The sequence below is a fragment of the Galendromus occidentalis genome, unplaced genomic scaffold (assembly GCF_000255335.2).
Source record: "Galendromus occidentalis unplaced genomic scaffold, Mocc_1.1 scf7180000076500, whole genome shotgun sequence".
In the NCBI taxonomy this organism is placed as follows: Eukaryota; Metazoa; Arthropoda; class Arachnida; order Mesostigmata; family Phytoseiidae; genus Galendromus; species Galendromus occidentalis.
Window position 1 is genome coordinate 389,078 of NW_003804489.1, and position 22,253 is coordinate 411,330.

Consider the following 22,253-nt stretch of genomic DNA (forward strand, 5'->3'; position numbering starts at 1 on the left):
ATCTGAGTCTGACCGGCACTCGGAAACTTCGACTATTCGGATTCAGTCTTACACGTCAGTAAGAGACTGCGATACGAATAAACAAAATCTCAAGAGTTTGTTTCCTTCAAAGTGCCGAAGGCGTTGTCAGAGCCATGAGTGCCCTGTCCCCGTCCCCCCAGCCGCCCACTCAATCCTCTCCTTCTCGTTCCGACTTTTTCCACTCGGCGTGAATCCCGCCTTCCCCGACTTTTTCCAGTTTTCCCTCGGCTGTCCCTATATTCGAAGAATCGCGTAGCTCTACATGCAATTGAAATGAAATACGACGCCCACTTCGCGATCGGCAATATCTTCCGTGCTCTGCTTGGGGAAATCTCGGGAGGTAGTTGCCCAAGAGAGCGACCTGGGAGAACTCGCGATACCGGATGAAAACCCCAGAGAATAGTGAACACCTTAAGGGGGCCCAGGACCACCGCAGAGTCGGAGAGAGTCCAAAAAAATCTTGGGAGCTTGAGGACTCGGTCGAGATTGAAAACGACAAAAAAACGAAAGCTATGAGAATAAGAGCAAGGTGAGCCCTTGGGTAAATATGATCTAGGGAGCAGAATACGAACCTTTCTCGATGCGTATGGACTCGATCGGGTAGCCGGACACTGGACAATGCAACCGAAAATCTGATCCTGTGATAGCGGTGAGATTTCGCATGGGTCGAATGAATGGTGGGCCGCTCACATCTGAAAAGGATCTCCCTGTCTTGAGATCTTGAATTCACTCGGGAGGAATGTCTCTCGAGACACGAAAGATCAACAACCCATGCTCCCTTGGAGTATTGAATAATTATCGACTCGGCTTCAAATTGATCCTTTTTTCGCAATCGAGGAACCTCCAGTGGATTCACTCACCGATTCTGGCAGTGTGCTCGATGACTCCGACGTCGTTCGTCGCTTTGCAAGAATACTCGCCGCCGTCCTGCACCCGGAGTGTCGAAATGTTCACGAACGATACCACGGCCGATCCATCGGGTTGGACGAAATCACCCTGGTGCATATTCCCGGACTCACTCACGGGGTAGCCGTCGAGGAGCCACGAAACTTGAGGGAGCGGGCTGCCCGTAGCAATGCATCGAAGTGAGGATCTTTCCCCCTGGTTGTGGACCCGGGCGTTGAAGGTGTCTTGGAAAGTCGGCGCGACTTCTGCAAAGACAAGGCGACGATTACAGCATCGATCCGTTCACCGGGCGCGAGAAGAATGAAAGATTTCAGATTTTCAATTTTTATTGATCAATTTGATTGAGCGCGGGTCGTGGCTTAATACGCTCCGCCGACGAATCAGAAAGACGCAATAACCGCTGTGTAGCCACCCATAAGCCGACCGCTCGCCTCCCTGCCTAACTGGTAGGTTGTTGGATTGGTCAGCTCGCTGGCTCGTTTGCTCGGAGACCAGCTAGCTGGCTGGCGGCCGGTGGCTTATTAAATTTCGGGAAAGAAAAAAGACTTCCGAGCTATGGCTAGCTCGTTCACTCGCCGCTGCTGCTGCTGCGGCCGCCGCCCGACGGACGAAGTGCGTAAATTAAATGACCGTCTGAGCGACAGAAAAAGCAAGAAAAAAAGAGAGGTCGTCTATAAAATGCCGTTTATAGAGAGGGAGAGAGAGTGCGGACGAATGGGCGAGCGAGCCGGTCAGTCCGTCGAGGCTACGACTGCCCCGACCGGTATCATGGGGTTCTCCTGTTCCTCAACATGACTTGGCGTGTCAGCACCGTGCTGCGGTCGGCTTTTGGTTTATGTTCGTCGCTATGCGACCGACCGGAGAAGAAGGAAAACAGCTGAAAGAGCTCAGAGCTATTTCGAGACGGGCGCTCGCAATGATTTGCAGCAGCGGCTGCGGGAGACTTTCTCATAATTTCGCTGGATCGGTCACATCTTCGATTTCAGAAGCAACAGCTCACAATTCGACAACAATATAAGTCAGGCGATTCGCTCGAGCTTCTTGTTGCAACTCTTCGGTGGCTCTCTCCGCCTGATGCGGCCCTCTCGTTCCGCGCTGAGATATGCATATAGTCGGGAGTTTTTCCGTATCCCATCTGAGACAGCAAGAGATAAGAGGAGGAGTCACGAGAGCTCGTAGACGCTCCTCAGCGCCGATAGGCTTCCTGGCGGTGATAGAGATGACCGGGGGCTGTCTGGAGTCTAGACCGCGGCTCTGCTCGACGCTGCAAGACCCCGAAGCTTGCTCTCGAAATCATCACGCTCAAGAAGAGAAGCCTTGGCCTATCGAGAGCGACTTGCAGCCTCCTTTCCGGGGAGCGTCCTTCAGGCATTCCACAGAGCTCACTCGGTAGAGTTCACGAAATGAACCTCATTTGGTGAAGTTCCTGGAGTGGAGTCCACGAAGTGGATTCACGTCGTGAAGGGCACATGACCACAGGAAGTGTCAGGAGCGCTCAACTAAAGGCACGGTATCATCTTGTCAGTGACACGTTCTGCGTAGAGCCGGCGCTCTGACCCAATTAATGATTCTTTCATCGAACTTCTGCACTCCTTCACAGTGATCCCGCGCTCGATGGTAATCTCACAGATACGGAGTTTCGCACATTCTCTTGGACGGCTCCCGGGATTCGACTCTATGCCTCCATGCGCCATAGTTTTATCCCTGATACCCGCTCTATTCCGCCCCCGCTTCCCCGTCCGTTCGATCGGCGTCCGATCTGGTCAGGCACGTAATCCGAATTGTGCTCTGGGCTGAGCGCTAGCTCCGAGACTGCTGCTCAGCAGAATTTACGGATAAGCATGAGGTTGAATGAAGCTTAGAATTCATCCTCCGGATGGTACCTTTTCCCTGAGAGGGAATGGGACGCTTCCAAGGACTTTCTCAATCCGCTATTATTCGACTTACATGCACCGAGTCCAGTGGCTTCAATACTTAGCGTTCTGCATTTGCACTAAAATCAAATGAGTTCTCCCGGTATCGCGAGAGTGAACGGATGAGATCGGAGCGCGATTGAATTATTACTCTCGGCAGATTGAATGGATATCGGAAGACCATCAAGGGATATTTTGCGTGACGAGAAAACAAGCCGGGCTCGCCCAGACCATATCATCGAAGGGGATTCGGGTCTCTGCGCTTCCTCCCCCCAAGCTAAGGTTTCTACGATGAGCGACGAGTAGCCCAGCGATCTATGGTGCGAGCTTGTCGAATGCTCTCTCACGACGACTCTGCGATGATGAGGAGGTTGTCGGTGCAAGCTCAGTTGCCGGCTCCTCCGAGGATCGTTTCAAGAATTGCCGCTTCTCTTCGAGACAATAACGGACAGTTTCGGGCAACGGCCGACTCATTCCCGACTAGACATGATTACGATCCAGACTTTGCTGATAACATAAGAATAAGCCCCCACATAGCGACAGTCAGGAACAAGTCGCGAGATATTGAGTGAGAGTACTGCCCCGAATAGGGAGGAGGCTTCCCATATGTTCATAGGTCCGACGAGGCATGAAACGATCGCAGTCCCCACCGAGTCTAAGAAGAGACATGGGAACGGGCTTGGAATACCCACCGTTGCTGCCACGATGGTGTTGGAGTCGCACCAGAGCTCCACGACCATCGCGTGGAGAAATGTTCCGATTACCCTACACATAGACTTCGTCCGAAATCGACATACAAAACTTCATAATCAAGCGACGATTGTAATCCGTAATCGGCTCTGCATCGGAGGCTCACTCTGAAGCTTTTGTTTCTGACGCGATAATTAGATTAGAATCGAGCAGAGAATCTGTTAGGCACGAACTTTTGCGGAGGAACGAGGTCGTATGGATAGTTTTCGATCAGTTGTTGGATCGAGTCTAAATATAGAAATTCAAGCGAGAGCGTTCCCAAGGGTTCGATTCGAGTCGTCTCTTCAAACCGACCATTCATCCGTTCATCCGAGCCCAGAGCTGACAGTGAACGTCGTCCGCGGCGACAACAATGTCAACGTCGAGCTCTGCTCACCGCTAGCGATCCGGGGTAGAGAGGAAGTCTCGTTGACTCCCCATCCCTCGGTCGCATGATGAGAACGATAATAATAAATTGTGCATCGACTCACGATAAGGCAACGCAGCCGTGGGTTAGCTGCGGTCCACGCTAGGATAGCTTAGCGTACCTTGCCGTGACCGTGACCGGGTACGGTGAGTCACGTAGCAAGGCTTTCAACTTAAGAGCCATTTCTCAATTACCTACGTAATTTCTATCTCCCCGTCATCTATGGAGCTTTGCACAAGTCGAGCAAAAGTATTAAGAGCATGCCCAGAATCCGGAGTCACGGATTGGGAGCATGACACGAATGTCCAACGGAACGGACGTCGCGGCAAAGCGAGAGGACATAGTCGGGAGCGATTCGTTGAGGTCTCCGCGATGAGTCGCAGGTCGATCCTGATCGCCCTCGGGGAAGGAATAACCCGCAGAAAATTTCCGCGAATCGACAAGGAGGCGTCATTCGTCATCGTCGTCATCACCATATCGCTCTGGAATCGGAAGTCGACCTCCGAAGACGAGCCAGCGACTTTCCGAAGAACCCGTAACTACTTTTGAGAATTCATAAGCTTAGACTTGGGCATATAGTCGAATCACTCCTTCCTTCGGCGAATCCCATCGTCGTCGCTCTCCGTGCCGACGGATAGCGGCTTGCTAAATGAAGTCGTAACGGAGTCGTTCGACCGATGGAGAAGAGTGGAGCAACTGTGGCGTTGAGGGCTTGATTAGAGAACCGAGATAGCGGCACTGGCGGAGGGGAGAACCGCTCCGGCGTAGAAGAACGCTCGGACGCAAAAGAAGAAGGGTTAGCTCACGATTGCAGCCAACCGTCTCACTCGTTCGAGAAGCGCTAGGACGGCCGGCTGACTGGACAAGCAGACCAACGGATGGGCAGACAAGCAGAGAGACAGGCAAGTTAGAGCGGCAGGAGCAGCGGCCGCCGATCTCCTGGTAGGATTTATTGCCCTCCTGTTACGCCTTCGGCCTTTACTGCCCAGTGTCGTCTTTCGGCGGTTCCTGGCTCTCCGTACAACTGCCACAAAACTTCCTCGAACACTTACAAACACCAACAACACCGGCGGGAAGGAGAGCATCCGGAGCACGAACTCCTGGCGGGTAGCAAAGCAAACGATCCGGCCGGTGACCGCTTACGAAAAACCGACTCCCTCCTACACTCCACAGACCTGGGAATCCGCAGGGTGTATCAGAGGAATTTTCGGAACTTCGACGGTTTCCGGCTAGCGCCCCCGTCAACCAATGAGCCAGAGACCTTTCAATGCCTCTAAAATTGTCCCGTAGTTCCCGAGGAGGCTCTGGGATTTTCTCGATTGCGGAAGAATCAATGTCTCAAATCGGAGAAACCGATGAAAGCTCATCATACGAACGACCTCGCCTGTCTCGCCCGAGGAGAGGTCGTTCCGTCACATAGAGGTAAATTTTCGTTTACCATGAACCTCGGTCAGAGAGGCCTGCTTCGAATTTGTGCGCTGGGTAGGTGTCGATAGATACGCGCATCTGGGGAACGCTCGAATATTCGGATAGCACCTCCACGATTCGTTTTTCTGAGCCACGCTCCCTCAACCAGCGCCCGTCCGTTCGAAACTAAATTGTTACCTACTCCTCCGCCAGAACTGTTTCGGTGCGAGGCTCCGCGTCGTCGCGCACCCGACCCATAAGTACCCTCAGCGAAAAACACGCCGAGCAGACTTGAGGTCTAGCGTATCGAGATTGGCGAACCGTCCTCCGAGCCGAGCTGCACGGGGCCACCTGTTCGGCTGCGAGTCTAAAAATTTTGTTCAAAATAGAGTTTCCTCCCTGCGACGTATCCTCGTCGAGGGCTTTCGAGTCAGCCAGCCAGCCTGCCCTCTCTACTGGTTCAGCCCGTACATGTTGGTATGTGTCGCAAATGAACGACCTCGTTGGCCATTACGGTGCCGGAGCCCGTATGGAGGCCACATGGATGGGGGTAGGATCAGATCGACCGACCGACCGACCATCCGCCGAAAGGCTTTGGGTACTGGGCGATAGAGGAACAAGATGGCGGCTGCGTTGAGGGAACCGAAAGGGGCATGTATGGATGTGATTGAAGCTGCAAACCGGGAAAGTCTGCCGGGGCAGCGGGAGACGGTCGTGGGGAATACGGAGGAGGGGACAAGTGCGCTTTTATCCAATTTTAATTGAAGCACGTCCAAAGTTTGGCGCTTTGCAAACTTATTGGTGGACTACTCCGTCGGCGTGGACTCGCTCGCTGCGGTGTGCCGAGACGTGATCAACATAACTCCTCATCTTGGAGATTGAAGAAGGAGTTCACCACTACCGCCGCCGCAGCCGCAACCGACGTCAGCAGCAGTGCTTCCGAACACTCGGCCACTAAGTCACTCGGTTTGTCAAGGAGTCGGTCATTCACACTCTGTCCTTCACACACCAGTACCGGGGTTGGATTTCGGCGCGATCGACGATTGTTTCCGCTCGCCCCGCGAGCTGCGGACAACTTATGGAAATGGGGCGCGATTGAGAAGCACGCGTTAATTGTGTTGACCGACCCACCCGTCCACCGAAGCTACCCGGAGCCTGGCTGGACCCGCGAATTGAGTCCAAGTCATTTGAGATGGCATTTCGCCCATTAGGATTGCGCACCCCCTCCGCTGCCCAGTCTGCCCTGTCGTCGTTTTATGGGCAACGGGAGCGAACAAGCGGACAGTTAGCCAGACTGTCGCATTCATTCCACGAAACGTCCCCGCCGTCCACGTCTGCCCCCTCGAATGCTCCCTGAACCGCAACGCTCCCAGCCGGTCTCAGCTCACCATCACCAGCGCTGGTCATCATCGATGCCCACCAATCGCCGAAAAACGCCCGCCAGAGCACCGACGGAGCAGGACAGCTCGAGTGAATTTGCGGGAAAATTAAGCGAGTCATCCCGAGGAATCGCTCGCCGTCTTCATACCGTCCCCGGGCTGCTCTGCCAGTGAATTCAGATGCTCTTAGTCTCAGAGTTCATCCTCCTTCCACAACCCCGACTTTTTCCTCCCTCGCTATCTTCTTTCGGTGGGCATGCTTCTGCGGTCGTGATATCCGTACAGTTCCGACCCGGGAAATTCCGCGGTTTTCCGTCGAAAAATCCAGCCGACACGGCGCGGCGTAAGTCTCGACGGCTGATATAATTTACGTCGAATCAGAGAGGGGACTAATAAGTTCTACAGAAGAAAAAGCCCTAGCAAGTACGGAGATTCGAAATGTGTCCGAACTTTGAGGAAAGAAAGCAAAATAATCCACCACCGTAGCCGACCATATGAGGTAAGCGAAATGTGTTAGCTAGGTATTAGTATAATCGGGCGAGTCAGGTCACCGTTGAGCGCATATTGCCGAAGCTGAAAACGCAAGGCTCAGCTCCCCCCCGGAACTAATATAGAGAGACTGCTTTTGGTCCTCCGGTCGACCAACTACGCAAGCGGGTGGCCGGCCGGCCGTTCATTCGTTCGTCCGTTACGTCCACGCTAGTGCGGCGGCGTTCGGCCCAACACGGATGGGAGAAGTTCGAGGTTGGCGAATAGGAGACGTCAAGGAACGGCGGTCAGCATTTATAAGCCGGCGGGTATCGGCAGGCACGCAGCCAGTCAGCCCGTTTGCTAGCTGGGCCTTAGCAAACTTTGCTACGTGATATTTTGCGCGACCGCCCGTTTCGATCCAAAAACATCCACAAACTCACAGCAGGCATACTGTCTGCCTCATGGACGGAAATATGAAGCTGCAGAAGGCTTCATCGCGTACGCTTCGATTGCGAAGCGGAGCGAGGTGAGCATCGAGCGCAAACTTATCCGCATCAGACTCTCGATGTCAACCAATGACGCCGATGGGTTCTGGCGGGGATCAGCAAGACAGCGATGCCGTGGAGACAGCTCCGCTTTCGTAGTCGACGTGACTCATCACGCGCGAGCTTTGATCATTTCACGCAGGCGGTATGCGTGTGCAACAAAGTTAAGCGAAGTCAAGCCGTGAGCTCAGTGCGATATTCGCCGAATGCGGGAAGCCTTCGTGGGGTTCGTCCCGCACTCCGGCCGCCCGACGTGATTTCAATACCGGTCGTGTCGGGCACTCGGGTGAAATACGCGGAAGAAAGAAACAGGGCTCGGTGAACGCGGGACGCTTCCATCCCACGCACATCGATTAGGAACTTTCGTGGACGAATCGTTGATTGATCTCTGTGGAATGATTTGATTACCTTGCACTTTGAGATAGGCGTAGCCTTGCGCAGAATCGCGGAGGTTCCCGACGTAGCATTGATATACGCCGGAGTCGCCCCGACGGAAACCGGAAATATGGAGGAGAAGTTTTCCCAGAAGTCGAACTCGATGATCGGTGATGAGCGGCTTCTGATCTTTCGTCCAGGACACTTGACTAACGGGTCCTCCACGATATGTGCAGTTGACAGTCGCGTCGTCTCCACTCCGGACGCTCAGCAGACGGGGCATCATCACGGCGTCGAGAGGAGCTGAAACAGAGGGAAATCTCAGAATTCTGAATTTTCTGGGAGGCAGTGTCATCTCATCGCTGCATGGAACTAATTTCCGATACTTTTCCTGACGGTTGACGGTGACTGACAAATCCTGCTCCCAAACTAAACACATGGAGCGCTCTAGTCGAGGAAATATATTTCAAGTCCTTCCCTCGCTGTATCAAGCTTCCCGTTTTCTCGTTTGGCTAGACTGCGAAGTAGCTTGTTTATAATAATTCGAAGTACAGTATACGAGACATGGTACGGTACGACAAAGTGGAACTCTCGCCTAGCGTCCCAAAAGTTCATCACCGCCACATCGGGAATTCATTCACTCGCGTTCCCGACTCCCTCAGATCGCGAGCACACTCGAAGAACATCTTTCCCTTGGAAATATTCGTGTAATTCCAAATAAGTACATACAAAGACTCCTCAATCGCTCGACGTCGGCCGCTCTGACGCTCGCAATGATTTCCGAGAAGAAAAATTGTTCTGCCGCAGTGAGTTGGTCCGAATTAGTTACTGTGCATCGTTGTGAATGGGTCAATGGTCATGCAGACGGTATCTTCTGAGAGGTTATATTTCTTTCCGCTGCTCATTCCATCCGTCCTGGCACTTGACCGCTGACGGCTCATTATTGTTCCGCCGACTCCCGCAGGAACTCGGCATCGAGAAATGCCTGTCACTGGGCCGGACGCGACGCTCGCGGGAAGCGGCCGAGGAGTTCTCCCGCGTCCATCTTCGTCGTTTCCAGCCAGCCAGCGTTCCACGGGACGATGGGGGCGAATATTCCAGCCCCGGAGCTTCGGAGCTCGAATTGCCTTCAATATATCGTCGGTCTGATCCTTATCTCGGCCTGACGCGGGGGCGGCAAAACACAAGCAGCTGACGGCGATGACGTTTGCTGTTGGCATATGGGAAGTTTCCCAATAGCTGCAGAACTCCTATTACTACCGCGGGCTCCTTCGAGTTACGGCCTGTGAGAGGCAACCGAGGAAACAGGTGACCAGTCAGGCAGGTAAACGTGTGGTTCGCTCTGTGTGGAGCTAACTGGCCATTGACTGTTGTCGGAAACAACACTCGAATACCAATACGGCGCGGCCGCCATCGCAGGTTTTTTTTCGCTTCGTCGTCGCCTCGGCAGCCAGCAGTGCCATACTCGTTTGAGATAACCTCTCCCTAAATAGCTGTGCCGCCAGCGCCGGCCGCAGCCGCTCTCCGATGGACTCTATCAGGAACGGTGAGAACGAGGGAGAAAAACGTAACGAGAGCCGAAGAGAGAGTTGCGAAGGTCGGAACAGCGTTGATGGAGCCTGGCAGCACACCTTCAACGGAACCGGATGTAGAGAAGGAAGTCGCGATCAACTCTACGACCAATTAGCTGCTGCGCTCCTACTGCTGCCGCTACTGCCGGACTCGCAGCACCGCTCGCTCGGCCAAGTAGAACCGAGTGGAAGAAACTGGTTGTTAAGCAATTTCCACCACGGTAAAGACCACGTCGAAGGGAATAGGCACGCAGTTGGCGGCGGAGCCGGCGACCAGCTGTAATGTCCGCACGCGGCTCCGCATGCTTTTTCTTACTTCGCCCTCGAGCGCGCCTTCCTCAGCTGGCTGCGAACGCGACGACGAGCCGAGACTGGAACCTACTGGCTGTGGTCGTAGCCCGTTCGCACGCTAGCCGGTTGGCTGGCTTACTCGATCCGCTTACCGGGGCACGGAGGAAGATCCATAACTAGCTGGGAGGGAACGACGTCGTCCGAGCGGTACTTCCATTACGAAAGCCTCACTTGGAATCCCTTCCACGCGCAATGACCGACAGCCGACTAAGCGGCCGCTTCCTCCCGTCCATAGCTGACGCTCTAACTGGCGGATCATTATTGACAAAGGATCATCATCGTCAAGGTTTGCTGACTGACTGACCGACGGACCTACAGAGTTGTTTCACGGTTCACATAGTTTTTGTCGAGGCTGAGCTTATAGCGAACGGTACACTGAAAGGTTACGCAAACATCAATTTCCCGGAAGCGAACGACGTCTTGAAGCTCGATATGGCCCCAGATACGTTTACGTACGTATATCACGGGGCGACTGGTGGATAGCCCTGCGCAGATCTCCTCTCAGGCGAATCCCGAGCAGCCCCCTATCGATCCTGTGGGGCTGTCGCAGGATATCCCGGAGATTTCCGGGAATGTTGAAGACGGTCGGTGTCGGATTGAGGGTCGTCGAACTCGAACTCCGCCATATTGTTCCACAATCGATTCTCTTTGAGGAGCTCAAAACATCCGACGAGCCCACAAAAAGACGAAGTCAGGACGGGAAACAAGCTCCTCGAGAACAGACTCACTCCATCTATCGAGGAGTCTCAAAACTTTGTCGCAGAGAGTTCTCGAGGAGTTCCTTGGGAGGAAGCCGCTCGAGGGGAGTCAACAGGTAATCGAGAAGCGGGGAGTGTCAGAGAAGGGGGAAGAGGGAAACAGTAGAAGAAGAAAAAGCGGTAGGTGGAGAGCTATTTAAAGGCGGCTCGGCGGGAGAATGCCGTAAAATGTTTATGAGCACGCTGATCTGCCGGCTTTTCGAAATTGAATATCGCGCATACAGCCCCGCAGTCGCGAACAAAGCCTCCGTTCAGCGTGAAATTCGTTCGCAACTCAAGTCCGTGCTCACGGCGGGCGGCCTGGCGAGAGCAAGAGGTGACCGAGTTGATCCGCGAGCGGCGAAGGGAGATTAAAAATGATTCCTCGCTTCAATCTCTCCTCGTGATGCCGAGTAATCGAGAGCCCCCCCGCGGAAATCAGAGTTGGCAAAGTCAGACGGTGTTGAGGAGCATGAGGATCGAGGAGGAATATACTGTGGATTTCAGAACAGAAGAGCGTCCACGGAAACGAAGATTCGAAGAATGGTAAAACAGAAGATGAAGGACGAACTACAGAAGGATATCGCACAGGAGCAGTCTGCGATGTGACGGCGTCGCAGAGCTCCGGAAATAGGCTAACCATGGCCCGGATGTAGGCGTATTGGCCTTCCGGGCCGGGTGGGGCAAGCGAGCGAGCGAACTAGGCGCGGGTGTGGAGTGGAAAAGAGCTCCCCGGTCGGGCTAAACGCGGGTCCCATCTTTCAAGCTACATATCTCCGAGCGCTCATCAAGTACGAAATTGTCTGCCGTCGGCGCTACTGTTTCCATGCCGCGCCAGCCTACCAGGATCGCCGCATCTGTGGACTTTCGAAGCAACACGTAATTTATTGCAGCCGGTTTGCTATTTCCTCTCGTTTGTTTTCCCGCGTTGGCTCTCGATGCGCCCATTCGAACTCCGTCTTATAGCCGGGGTTTTATTTTTCCCTCCTCGGCGATGCAGAAACCTTTCACATGGAGATTCCCGCGATACAGATTTCGGCCCGCCTATATAAATTGTTCCATATCACGCGTGGTCTCAATTCGCCTCAAATAGTTATTTGCTCCATCTTTCCCGCTTTCGCGCAGATCGCAATTACGCGCCATGAATTCTCCGCGGTAATGATAAACCGTAGATACTTCCCAAATCGTCGGTAGAAGTGCTCGTCGGGATCTTAGGTTCCTCGAGGGCTCCGTCGATTTCCACTGATCGCCGTTAGCGGCCCGGTTTCATTTGTTATTTGAGTCGTCGTCGACGTTGTTGGCAAGAGAATGAAGCGGCGAGGTAGAACAGCGGAACTCGGCGTACAGCCGAAGGCGGGATGCAGGTATTGAGCGCCAAACTGCAACCATCGACAACAACGGCGCATTCGATTAGGGGAAGCGGTCCGACCGAATCGACCAGATTGCGTGGGGAATCCACGCGGCTCGGGTGTTACTCAACCAGATGGAAACTTTGTTCAGCTGTTTCGATGATGATGATGATGATGACGGCGGTCAACAATGTTCGAGGTGATCTTACACCGACGAGAGTAGCCCACAAATTAATGATCGTTCCGAATGTGGGCCGTGTACCCTCGAATCCATCTATTCATTGGGCTGAATCATCCATCAGAACCATCGTTGATTCACAAACTTCTCGATTCATCCACCGACAAATTCGACGAATTCGCTTTGCGTTCGCCGTCTCGAGCATCGTGGGGCTTAGCGATTACAAAGTCCACGAATCGATGAATAGTTGAATTAGGGCCTCGAATACGGACCTGCAGGACCGAGATCACCGCTCAGGGCTCGGAATGAAGCGACTGCGGCATAAATACGACCAACGTGATTGTCCGTTCGATTTCGACTGCGGTCCCTCGTGGGGAACCTGTCGCACAACGAGATGAATGCCGGTCGGACAAATTAGCGGAGGGACATGCAATAGGATGCGGTCGCGGTCGCTCGGCAGAGGGAGCGACAGAGGAACGATATCAGCGTCGACGACGGCAGAAGCAGCAATAAGACGTTCTATTTGGTGAAAGAAAAAGTTCACTTCCATTAGACGACACGTCAAGACAACTTAACAGCCATCTGAAGTCTCCCAAGACTCCGGCGGGCCTGAAGCTCCGGAGCGCTCGACTCTCCGCGCTTAACAACGTCACACCAGAGACAGCAAGCGAGAACAAGACGTCTGAAGGTCTCGCGCGATTCCGGACCAGGGTTTGCTTGACAGAGCTTGAGCCGTACCGCACAAACGCTGTGGGCGCTCGGGAGTGGGTTAAGGTGTCCGCGCAGACCTGCGATGTCGCATGGCTGATCCGACCGCATAATTTGTCTTGATTTGGGTCTGTCAGCCGGCTCGCCAGCTCGACGACCGCGGCCGGCGCACTCAAGTGGCGAGACAGCAGCAGCAACACAAATAAATAATAATAGTTCTTTACAGATCCCAGAGGACACCAGGACTGCCATCGCTTGCACTACCAGGACTGCGACCAGAGCGGCGACGTCGACGCCGACCGACGACCGACGACGTCGACGACGATCACCGTCAGCGACACGACAGGAGGTTCCGCACCGTCACCACATGGTTTTAGTCACGAAGCGTTGCCAAGTATTTATTACGTTATTTACGCAGCTGTCAGCTCCTATGTGTTTATAAGTTTGTTTGTTTCTTTGTGAGTTTATACGTTCATTCGTGTTCATCTGTTACTGTCGATGGCTGATCTGGAATTGGCCTCCCGCGTCTGCAAGAGGCGTGACGTATCGGCATGGCCGAAGCCATCTTCGAACGACCTACCGACCGACCGACCGACCGACCGACCGACTGACCGTCCGTGTGTCGACGGAGACGGTCGCCGTGGGCTCTGACTCTCGACCTTGCGACCGCTCGTCTGCCGCGAGCTCGCGTTTCGCTCGTCGTCCGTTTGTCCGTCCAAAAGGAGCCCGACCGGACTCTTCGTGGGCCAATTTATCGCTTGTATGGCGCATAGATTCCTCGCTTCCGGTCCACGCGTGCGTGAGACCCGGCCGATCACCGCCGTCGACGTCGTAAAGCTCCTTCCCTGAACCTCCATCCCTAGTCCCAGCCGTTCGGAACCAGGCCTATCATGAGATCACACTTCCGGCCGGGCGATGGTATTTTATTACGGCCACTCATTTGTTTTTCGGTGGACGCGATACATCGGCGGAACGGAGGGAGGCTCGAGACTTGGCGCGATATTTCCAGACCACGAGTTGGAGTTCCGTTTCGGAACAATCGTCTATTCCGTCTGCGGATTTCTCCTTCCTTGGATACGAAAATCCCAAAAGAACACACGACATGCTAGGGGTCTTTCTGCTCTGTTTCCGGGGAGTCACGAGCAAGGGTTAAGAAGGGTACTCGAAATAATGGAGGAATCGCAGGTTGATCCCTGGTGAATGGGAACGATGCGGGACGGGCCGAAATTCGCAAGCAAAGTTTTGTTCTTTTGATGCTCCACCGCTTTGGCCCGCTCTTTTGGAACAGAGCTGCGGGTAAAGAAAGTGCAGCGAGCAATGAAGATACTGCCGTTGCTCGAAGCAATCAAGTGTGTCTTTGTCGACATCGTCGTCGTCGTCGACGGCTCCTTTGTGGGGCGGGACGTCAAGGAGCAGAACGTCATCGACATCGTCGTGAACGGCCTCGGCTAGGCCACTAGCCAGCATTCAACAAGATCGTCGTCTGAGATCGCAATAGAATTAGCGGGAAGAGCAAGAGCAACGAGCCAAAGGCCTGTCACAAGTTTCGCTCAATATTCATCAACATCTCAAAATTTTCGACTTGACGTCATTTCCGCTGTTGCTCCGTCCGTCTTCGGCCGTGTTCCTCACTCATGGATTTGCTTTCCGCATCGGTGACTATCTCTCATTGTCAGCTCGGCCGGTCTGGGCAGACGCCGCAGGAGGATTCGTCTGAGGGCTTGTTCCATCCTCATTTCAGAATTGGCAGCATCCCATTCAATTATAAGAAGGTTCGCGACGGGTCGTGCCCAGATCGACAAATCTGATTCCTCCGAGAGCCGCTCGAATCAGAGAACTTGCATCAACATTGACACATTCTCGTATTCCAATTTGGTCGATTGCTCGCTTGGCAGCAAGACGACATCGAGAAGACCGCAATGCAAATGAAAGGCTGGAATCGCGGCACTGCTCGATTTCCAACCAGTCCTTGTGTCGGGACGCGTTCGTCTTGTGCAGGAGTACTCCGTCCGCCACGACGACGGCATCATCATCGTTATCATCGTTATCAATCAGCTGATTCATCGCCATTGCAATTCGACGTTTCGACTGCTCGCTCGCAAGCGATAGGCTTTTGTGAGTTGAAATTACAGCGAAGAGGCAACGACGGCAACGGACTGCAGGCGGACAGACAGCCAGTCAGGCTTCCAACCAGCCGGGCAGGCCCTCCCTGCGAAGATTCAATCAGATCGCTCGCTCACAAGGCGATGTCAGACCCTCTGAAGCAGTTCCTCCCTTCGCTCGGTGAGACTGATGCCGCTTTCGCGGAAGCAGCACTCTCGGATTTTTCTTTTTGTGATTCGATCGCGAGCAACGGAAGCCTCCTTTTCGCTGGAAATCGGCGGATGGAGTGTTCTCACGCTTGCGCACACATTCAAACGGTCGAACAGACTACTGTGAGTCGCCACGGTTGACGAAGACGAAGGAAAAGGGAGGAATAGAAAGGGCCGGCCATGGGATCTGGAAGCCGCCCGGAGGAACGGCGCACCCACCATTTGAATTGGTTCTCCCCTTACGAGTCGTCGAACGCGAGCGAGCCGTCGAGTTGGAGTTCATTGTGAGGCTCTGATTGATGGATACGTGAATATTTCGTTCAAACTCTTCTTCCGTACCGCCGCTTCCGACACGTCTACGTCGGCAGCACCATGGACTCGAAGACATCACATTCTGACAGCTTTAGAGAAATTCGTCGACGACGCAGGAAAAATAGGATTCCTGCGTCTTTTCCATTCCGGTTCCCTCCTCTCGCCGCCCCCCCCCTCCCCGAATCTTCTCCCCTGTTCTGGAGGCTCCCCACCCTCTGTCGCAAACATTCAACGAAGCTATTCCGACAAAATTTGAATTATTCTCGTCTCCTTTCCCGTGATCCGTCATATACACACGTTGGAAGCTCCCGCTCGATACTCCGGGAAGAAGACGATTCTGACTCCGCTTGAAAGTCGACGCACAATAATTCCTCTATTCCTCTCCCGACGGCCACGCGTTCCGGATTGAGGGAAATTGGGACGATTTAGACTCTCAGAGTGAAGGGGAATCATCCCGTGAACACGCGGCCAGAGACCCGAGTCCGGACCGCACAAACCTCGCTCGATATAGAGCACGGGGAGAAGGCGGAGCCGTTTACGGTGATGGCAACGGTGATGTTGCTGCCGCTGTTGCGGCTACCGCGGCTGAGAAACCGCCAATTTATCCGAGATGCCATTTTTCTGTTTCGTTACTCTCGTTTGAGGTTTCCCTCCCTGTCGGCCCATCTTCATATCTATATTTATGTCTATCCACTTATTTTTCATCCTGCCCTTGTTTCTATTCGTCTGCGCCTCCCGAGCCGCCCCCACCTTGGAGCCCGTCCGATTCTTCCTCGTGAGATCGGAGCTCCCCGGCTCCTGTTAAGGGCGTGGTGCGAATCAGCGAGCCCCACGATAATCCGTTTTCCTTCCGCAAGTGGAGCGGTTTCACGCAACGAACGTGCGTTAAATCAGGAATGTCTCGGGAGTTCCCGAGATTCAGTGACCACCCGGATCTCCCGGGAAGGGGTTGTTTGGATCGAACGCTTCGTTTTTCCGTTCGGCTGTGTCCGTAAGGGAACTCGCGTGTGCGCGTGCACGCACGCTTGGCTATGCGCACAATGGCGAAAAAGGGTCCTGTTACCGATCCGTTTTATTTTCACGCTCCAGCGGTACGGACACGGGGTTATGCACCAGGGAACCTTTGCGAAGAGCTCTTCTGGAAGACAACTCAAACAACAATCGCTGAATATACATACACGCACGCAGACACAAACAGCGAGCGAGATACACGCAGGAAACGGCTCGAATGCGAAGACAAACGCTCGACCCAAGCAGATTCCGTCCGCTTCCGTGACAAACATGTCGAGTTCTTAAACTGGAGCTCGCCCTCGCGACCCGCGACGAACTCAACTTTCTGAAGTGTTCCGGACGGGGAAATATGAAAAACAGAACGGGCGCCAAGGTCGCGGAACGAACTGCTCCCTCTCGATCTGGAGTGCAGGCATTCATCAGTGAACACCCTTCGGATTGCGACGCATCGCATGCTCGCGGTCCCCGGCCCGGAGCCCTTTCAGACCTCGGAGGTTTCGGAGGCGTTCAAGTCCCTCTTCTGCGAGTCCCCGGACGGCCGTCGTCGCTTGAAAGGTGTTCGATTTCTCTTCAAGATGGCGTTGCGGGCTCCCCTCTTTCGTCCCCCGCCCCCATCCGCCTGTCGACTCGCCCATTCGCCGGTAACAGGAGTATCGACAGGCCATCAATAGGCTCCTCCGATGGGTGAAAAATATCTCTTTTTATGCAGAGGGGGAATGAGAGAAAAACGGTCGACAGCAACCAACGAAGCAACGAACGCGCTCTGTGGCAGACGGACGGACGGGCGAGCGTTCGCTCGCGCAAGCCTTTCGGGGTTCCCCTCTTCACCGCACAATGGAAACTGTTGCTCTTCCGTGACGTTGACGGCGAGGAATGGAGAGAGGAACGTGTCAACAGGCTCCGCAATCTCGCTAACCGAGAACCGGAAAGATCGGTTCACGCTCGTCTCTTAGGCCTCCAATCAGAACGGAACCCAACGCGATCACGACCAAGGTTCCACGAAGCCGCACTTCCACGAAATATAAGACCGAAACGTCAATCCTCGTGGTGGATCGAAGGCTCGACATATCGATGGAGAGCCGCAATCCCCCTGTTCGCTTTCAATATGCGGGACGCGAGTGATAATCGATCCGGATAAATATCAACGGAAGTATTGATCAAGACTGGTAGAATTTCGAAAAACCGCCCCTGACGACCCCGCCTCCCGACTAGAGGATACGACTTTCGTAGTCTTACCGAGAGTCGTCCCGTACGGGAACGCTCCGCTTGCTCCAGTGCCATAACAAGCGGGGATTGAATTTACGCGGAGATGAATCCTCCGATCTCTACTCGACAAATACGCAGACGTTCCGGGAGCGACTGCTGCGAAGAGCTTGAGCTCAGGGAAATATTCCCACCTCATTTCCTGGATGCTACGTTTTTCAGGATAAGATCTTGAGCCCGGAAGAGCGTGCTCGGAGCCCGAGGCTCCGAGAATTCTGCTGTAAAATCTTGTTTCTCCCCGGCCCCGCCCGTCAGCGAGGCGAAACGCGCGGAGAAAATACGTAAACTTGAGCCGCGGGATTTGTTTTTGACACCTTTGAACTTCAGAGGTAGAACATCTTATAACGAGTTTTGCTGCTCTTGCAGCTGCTTCGGAATATTTGTCAGGCCGCAGCAGCAGAGCCAAAGCCGCTCGGGCCTGCTGGTTAAGAAATTATTTTGCTGCGTAATCCTTCTTCCCGCTTTTCCATCCATCCATTTGTTCGCAGAGATGAGGGAGCGTCGCAGCAGCCGCCGGGCTGCATGAACCGTGTCATAGAAAAGTGAAAGGGAAGGAGCATAGAAAAAATTATCCTCGATCTTTTCTGTCCTTCAAAACTGTCTTCGGCCGACCAGCCGTTGGGCCCGGCATTATTCTTCCATTCTTCTCAAACGGTCTTTGTCAATGGGATCCGTCTGCAAGCCTTGAGATTCTTGAGCGTTCGGCTGGCGCCTCGTCCGACCGGTCCGCGGGAGAAATGTTCAGATCAATGGCAAAGATTCCAGCAGTCGCAGGGATCTTGACCTCCTTCGCGTGTCCTCGAGATGGCTGCTCCTCGAAAACAGGGAACAGAACCGACACGGGTCTTGCGTACAGATTCTCGCCATGCCGTTCTCCGTACACGAGTCGATGATCAGATGGTCGAGTTTGCTGATTCTCCGAGATTGTCGGAAGGGGATCATCGCAAATACGAAAAAGCTTAGGTTCTGGCGAGTTCCCCCGATGGAGCAGGAACACAAAATGCTTCTAATGTTTGCTTCCTTCCGCCGTTTATTCAGTAAACACGACAGGGTTGAGTGAGGCAGCGAGACTGTGTGCTCGGAATGGTGTCGAGTCAATACGAACACATACAACTGAAAGTAAACACACAAACATACACTAACACTCGAGCAACGACGACTGTCACCGTCGCTCGAATTATTTATCGGCTACTCATCTCGGAGGGCGACGATCACCGGGAAATCCCTCTCGATAGGTCTCGCCCTTATGCCAATCTAGATTCACCTTATTCCTTCCCCCTTCCCCTCTGCCTAAGGTTCTGTCGGCGAAGCGTCCTTGTCCGCTAGGATCTGGGTCTATCCTCCGCTTGATCAATTAACCAGTGAATCGATGGAGTGATGGTCCGTAGATTGCTTGTTACGCGGACCGATCAGCAGACCGAACCAGTGCAGGCAGAGCACAAGATCAGAAAGTTGTTACCATCAATCATTTTCTTTCTCTGCCGTGACAACTTGCCGGTGCTGCGCGAGGGTGTACGGAGTCGCGACTCGCAACCTCGTTCCCGTACCAAAGTGCGCAGAGCAATGCGGAAGCAACTCGTGAGTCGACGAATTCATTGACGGCGAAAAATATCAACCGTCCGAATGAAATCGAGAGGAAACATCGCGAGCTCATTTTATCGGCATATCTCACTGATTGTGAGCGAGGTCAGCATCTCCGATATGGCCGGGCAGTCTGCCGATTTTCTATGAGATATCAGGAAGTATCCAGCGCGCGTTGGAATCGATACCTGCGCGTTTGTCCCCGACGGTCTCTTTGCGATCTTAGGTCAATCTACTCGCTTCGACCTCCATCACGCTCTGAGAAGGTCCAGGTCGCGCAAGCGAGCCGAGAGGCTCCATGGCCAAAGCACGCTGATGCGGTACCGTCTCGAATCGTTCGACAAAATGGCTTTTCGATCTGAGCTTTCGGCACTCTCAGCGATCAATGAATTAATTTGTGGGGTCAACAGGAGAGCCAGCGAAGAATGGACAGCTAGATTTTCGATTGTTTTGCGATAGGCTCGATCGGAAACAGAGGAAATCGATTCCTAGAGCCGCCGCGCTGGTTCACAGCCACCGGGTCGGAGGTCGAAATCGTGAAAGCTTCTGGGACACATGCGATTATCGAATGAGAGCTCCAGGACTCAGGGTTTACTGAAACCGTCGACGTAATGTCGGCGGAGTCTCAGAGCTAACGTCGAATTTTCCTCCGGAATTCGAGCGGGAGCCGCTCCGAAACGACGACCATCGAGGACGGCTCCGGATCAGCCGACCGTCCAGGTCGAGCTCTAGAGTTCTAGAGCTGCCCCGGCGCTGCAAATCGACTCCTCGCAGTGCGTCGGAGAAGCGGACTCGGGACGCGAAAATAGGCCCGGCGAAGAAATGTATGAGTATAGGAAATAAACCGGCCGAGAACGGAAACAGAGAGACGGACGGTCGGTCGCGAACTCTCCCTCGAGGTGGCTCACTGCTATTGGGTCTGTTGACGGTATTCTCGCATAAGAGGGAGCAAGAACACTGAGGGGACCATTTGCATAGAGACGCGTTGTGTGCTCGTTCGAGCAGCAAATCCAAGAGTCTGTCTTCCTTCCGTGGTTCGCAGTACTTTCCTTACTCGGGAGGAGATCGAAGCCCGGTCGGTGGAAAACTGACTCATACTGACAATACGTTGTGCGTAGGTCCGGTTCTTCCCTCTAATTCGGAGTGAGCAGCGCTACGCGATCACTTGCAACGACATGGAATGAATCTCCGGTCCTGGGCTGGCTCGCGGAGGCATCTCACGCAATGGGGTGAAGTGCTGAGGCTTCACGACGCGTGAATGGAGGAATCCGGCCGTGAAATCGTGTCATCGACTGCAGGGCCAGAGCTTGAGTGAAAATAGGGGACGGAATTCGGAGAGCCCTTTCCGATTTGGCGAGACAAGACCCCCGCCATTGGAAATTCTCAAGACATGAACCCGGATCCGAATCGCCTGTTTCAGCGGTCCGAACCCGTCCGCTAGCATTCTAGATGGGGAATTATTCATGCTTCCATTTCCGGCGAAATCGATCTCCCGAGCTGAGCTCGATTCGTCCAATTCCCCTGATCATCTTCCTAGATCGATTGCGGCATGCGACACAATCCATATGAAGAATCCGAAATGAAAACTCCGAACCCGACTCCTGAATCGGAGGCTTTCGCGCGTCGGCCTCGTCGACGTTGAGTTTCGTGAAAGCGCTGAACGCAAGAGTGATTTCAAGCAAAAGTAGGAAAAACGCGGCAGCTTTGCTTGCTCCAGTCCGCTTCCCCTTTCGTTCGTTCCTGTGTAGTAGAAGTTTTTTTTCCTTGAAAAGGATGCCACGCAAGCTTGAAATTCCGACGCGCACGCAGGGACAAACCCTGCGGGCAGAATGGAGCGGGAAGTGACTAGGGCGAGAGGGCACCGGGGGTGGGGGCGAAGGTGGACTGTTTGCGGCCGCGTGGAAAAGAACGGGAGCACAGGGCGGGAGGTCTCTCTTAAGGAGTCGGCATCTGCCAGTTCATCCACCCTCCTGTCCCCTGCCCTGCATGAGCAACCGCAAGTCGTGGAGCATACGGGTCTATCGACGGTCCGATCCGACGGGTGAGACGGCATACCGATGTCTCTACGCATTCAAGGGTCAATGTCTCGCTGTCCCCTACACGGGAAAACGATGCCCTGTGTTGGTGTGCATGCTGCCTGGGCCGGCTCATTGGCGAGGACAGGAGTGATTCAGAATTCGCGTCAGGACGTCGGCGAGAGGTCCAGGAAGATTCAGACAACACGCAGGACGGTTCGACATTCCATTCAAGCGATTCGCCACTCGCCACCTTCACGGTTGGCGATCCGAGCCGAGGACACGCTCGATTCCAGGAATCTCAGAATCCCTGTGAGCAGCTCCATCGCGATTTCCACAGGGAAGGGTCGCCTTGCAGCCATACGCAAGGAAGTCGTGACGCCGTCGGAGCTGTATCTCCATGGCAACACCTTTGGAAGACCTCTACATTCGGCATGCGCGTCTGAATGCACCTCCGAGCACGCTTCGAAGTCGACGGAGCTCTCTTCGGAGGGCCGGCTCTTCCTTTCGACGCAACTTCCCGCCTCGGAGAGCATCCAGCAATATCGGGTAGTTTGGAACTCTGTTCGCCCCGGGCTATTCTGCTACCGAAGCCGATCGTAGCTGGTTGATTGATTGATACTACTCTTATTCTCTTCTCTTGATTTCCGCGAGAACCATCCCTGCTCTGGGGATGCTTCTCCTCCAATCGA

General features: G+C 54.0%; 1 protein-coding gene across 1 annotated transcript in view; it reads right to left on the bottom strand.

The window, feature by feature from the left end:
• Nucleotides 1-22,253, bottom strand: part of LOC108865228 (Down syndrome cell adhesion molecule-like protein Dscam2) — a 145,887-nt gene that overhangs the window by 80,341 nt on the left and 43,293 nt on the right. The window contains exons 5-7 of the mRNA XM_029113264.1: nt 8,207-8,476; nt 882-1,172; nt 594-713 (exon numbers count right to left, since the gene is read on the bottom strand). Coding sequence (XP_028969097.1) covers nt 594-713; nt 882-1,172; nt 8,207-8,476 — 681 coding nt within the window. The remainder of the gene's footprint in view (nt 1-593; nt 714-881; nt 1,173-8,206; nt 8,477-22,253) is intronic.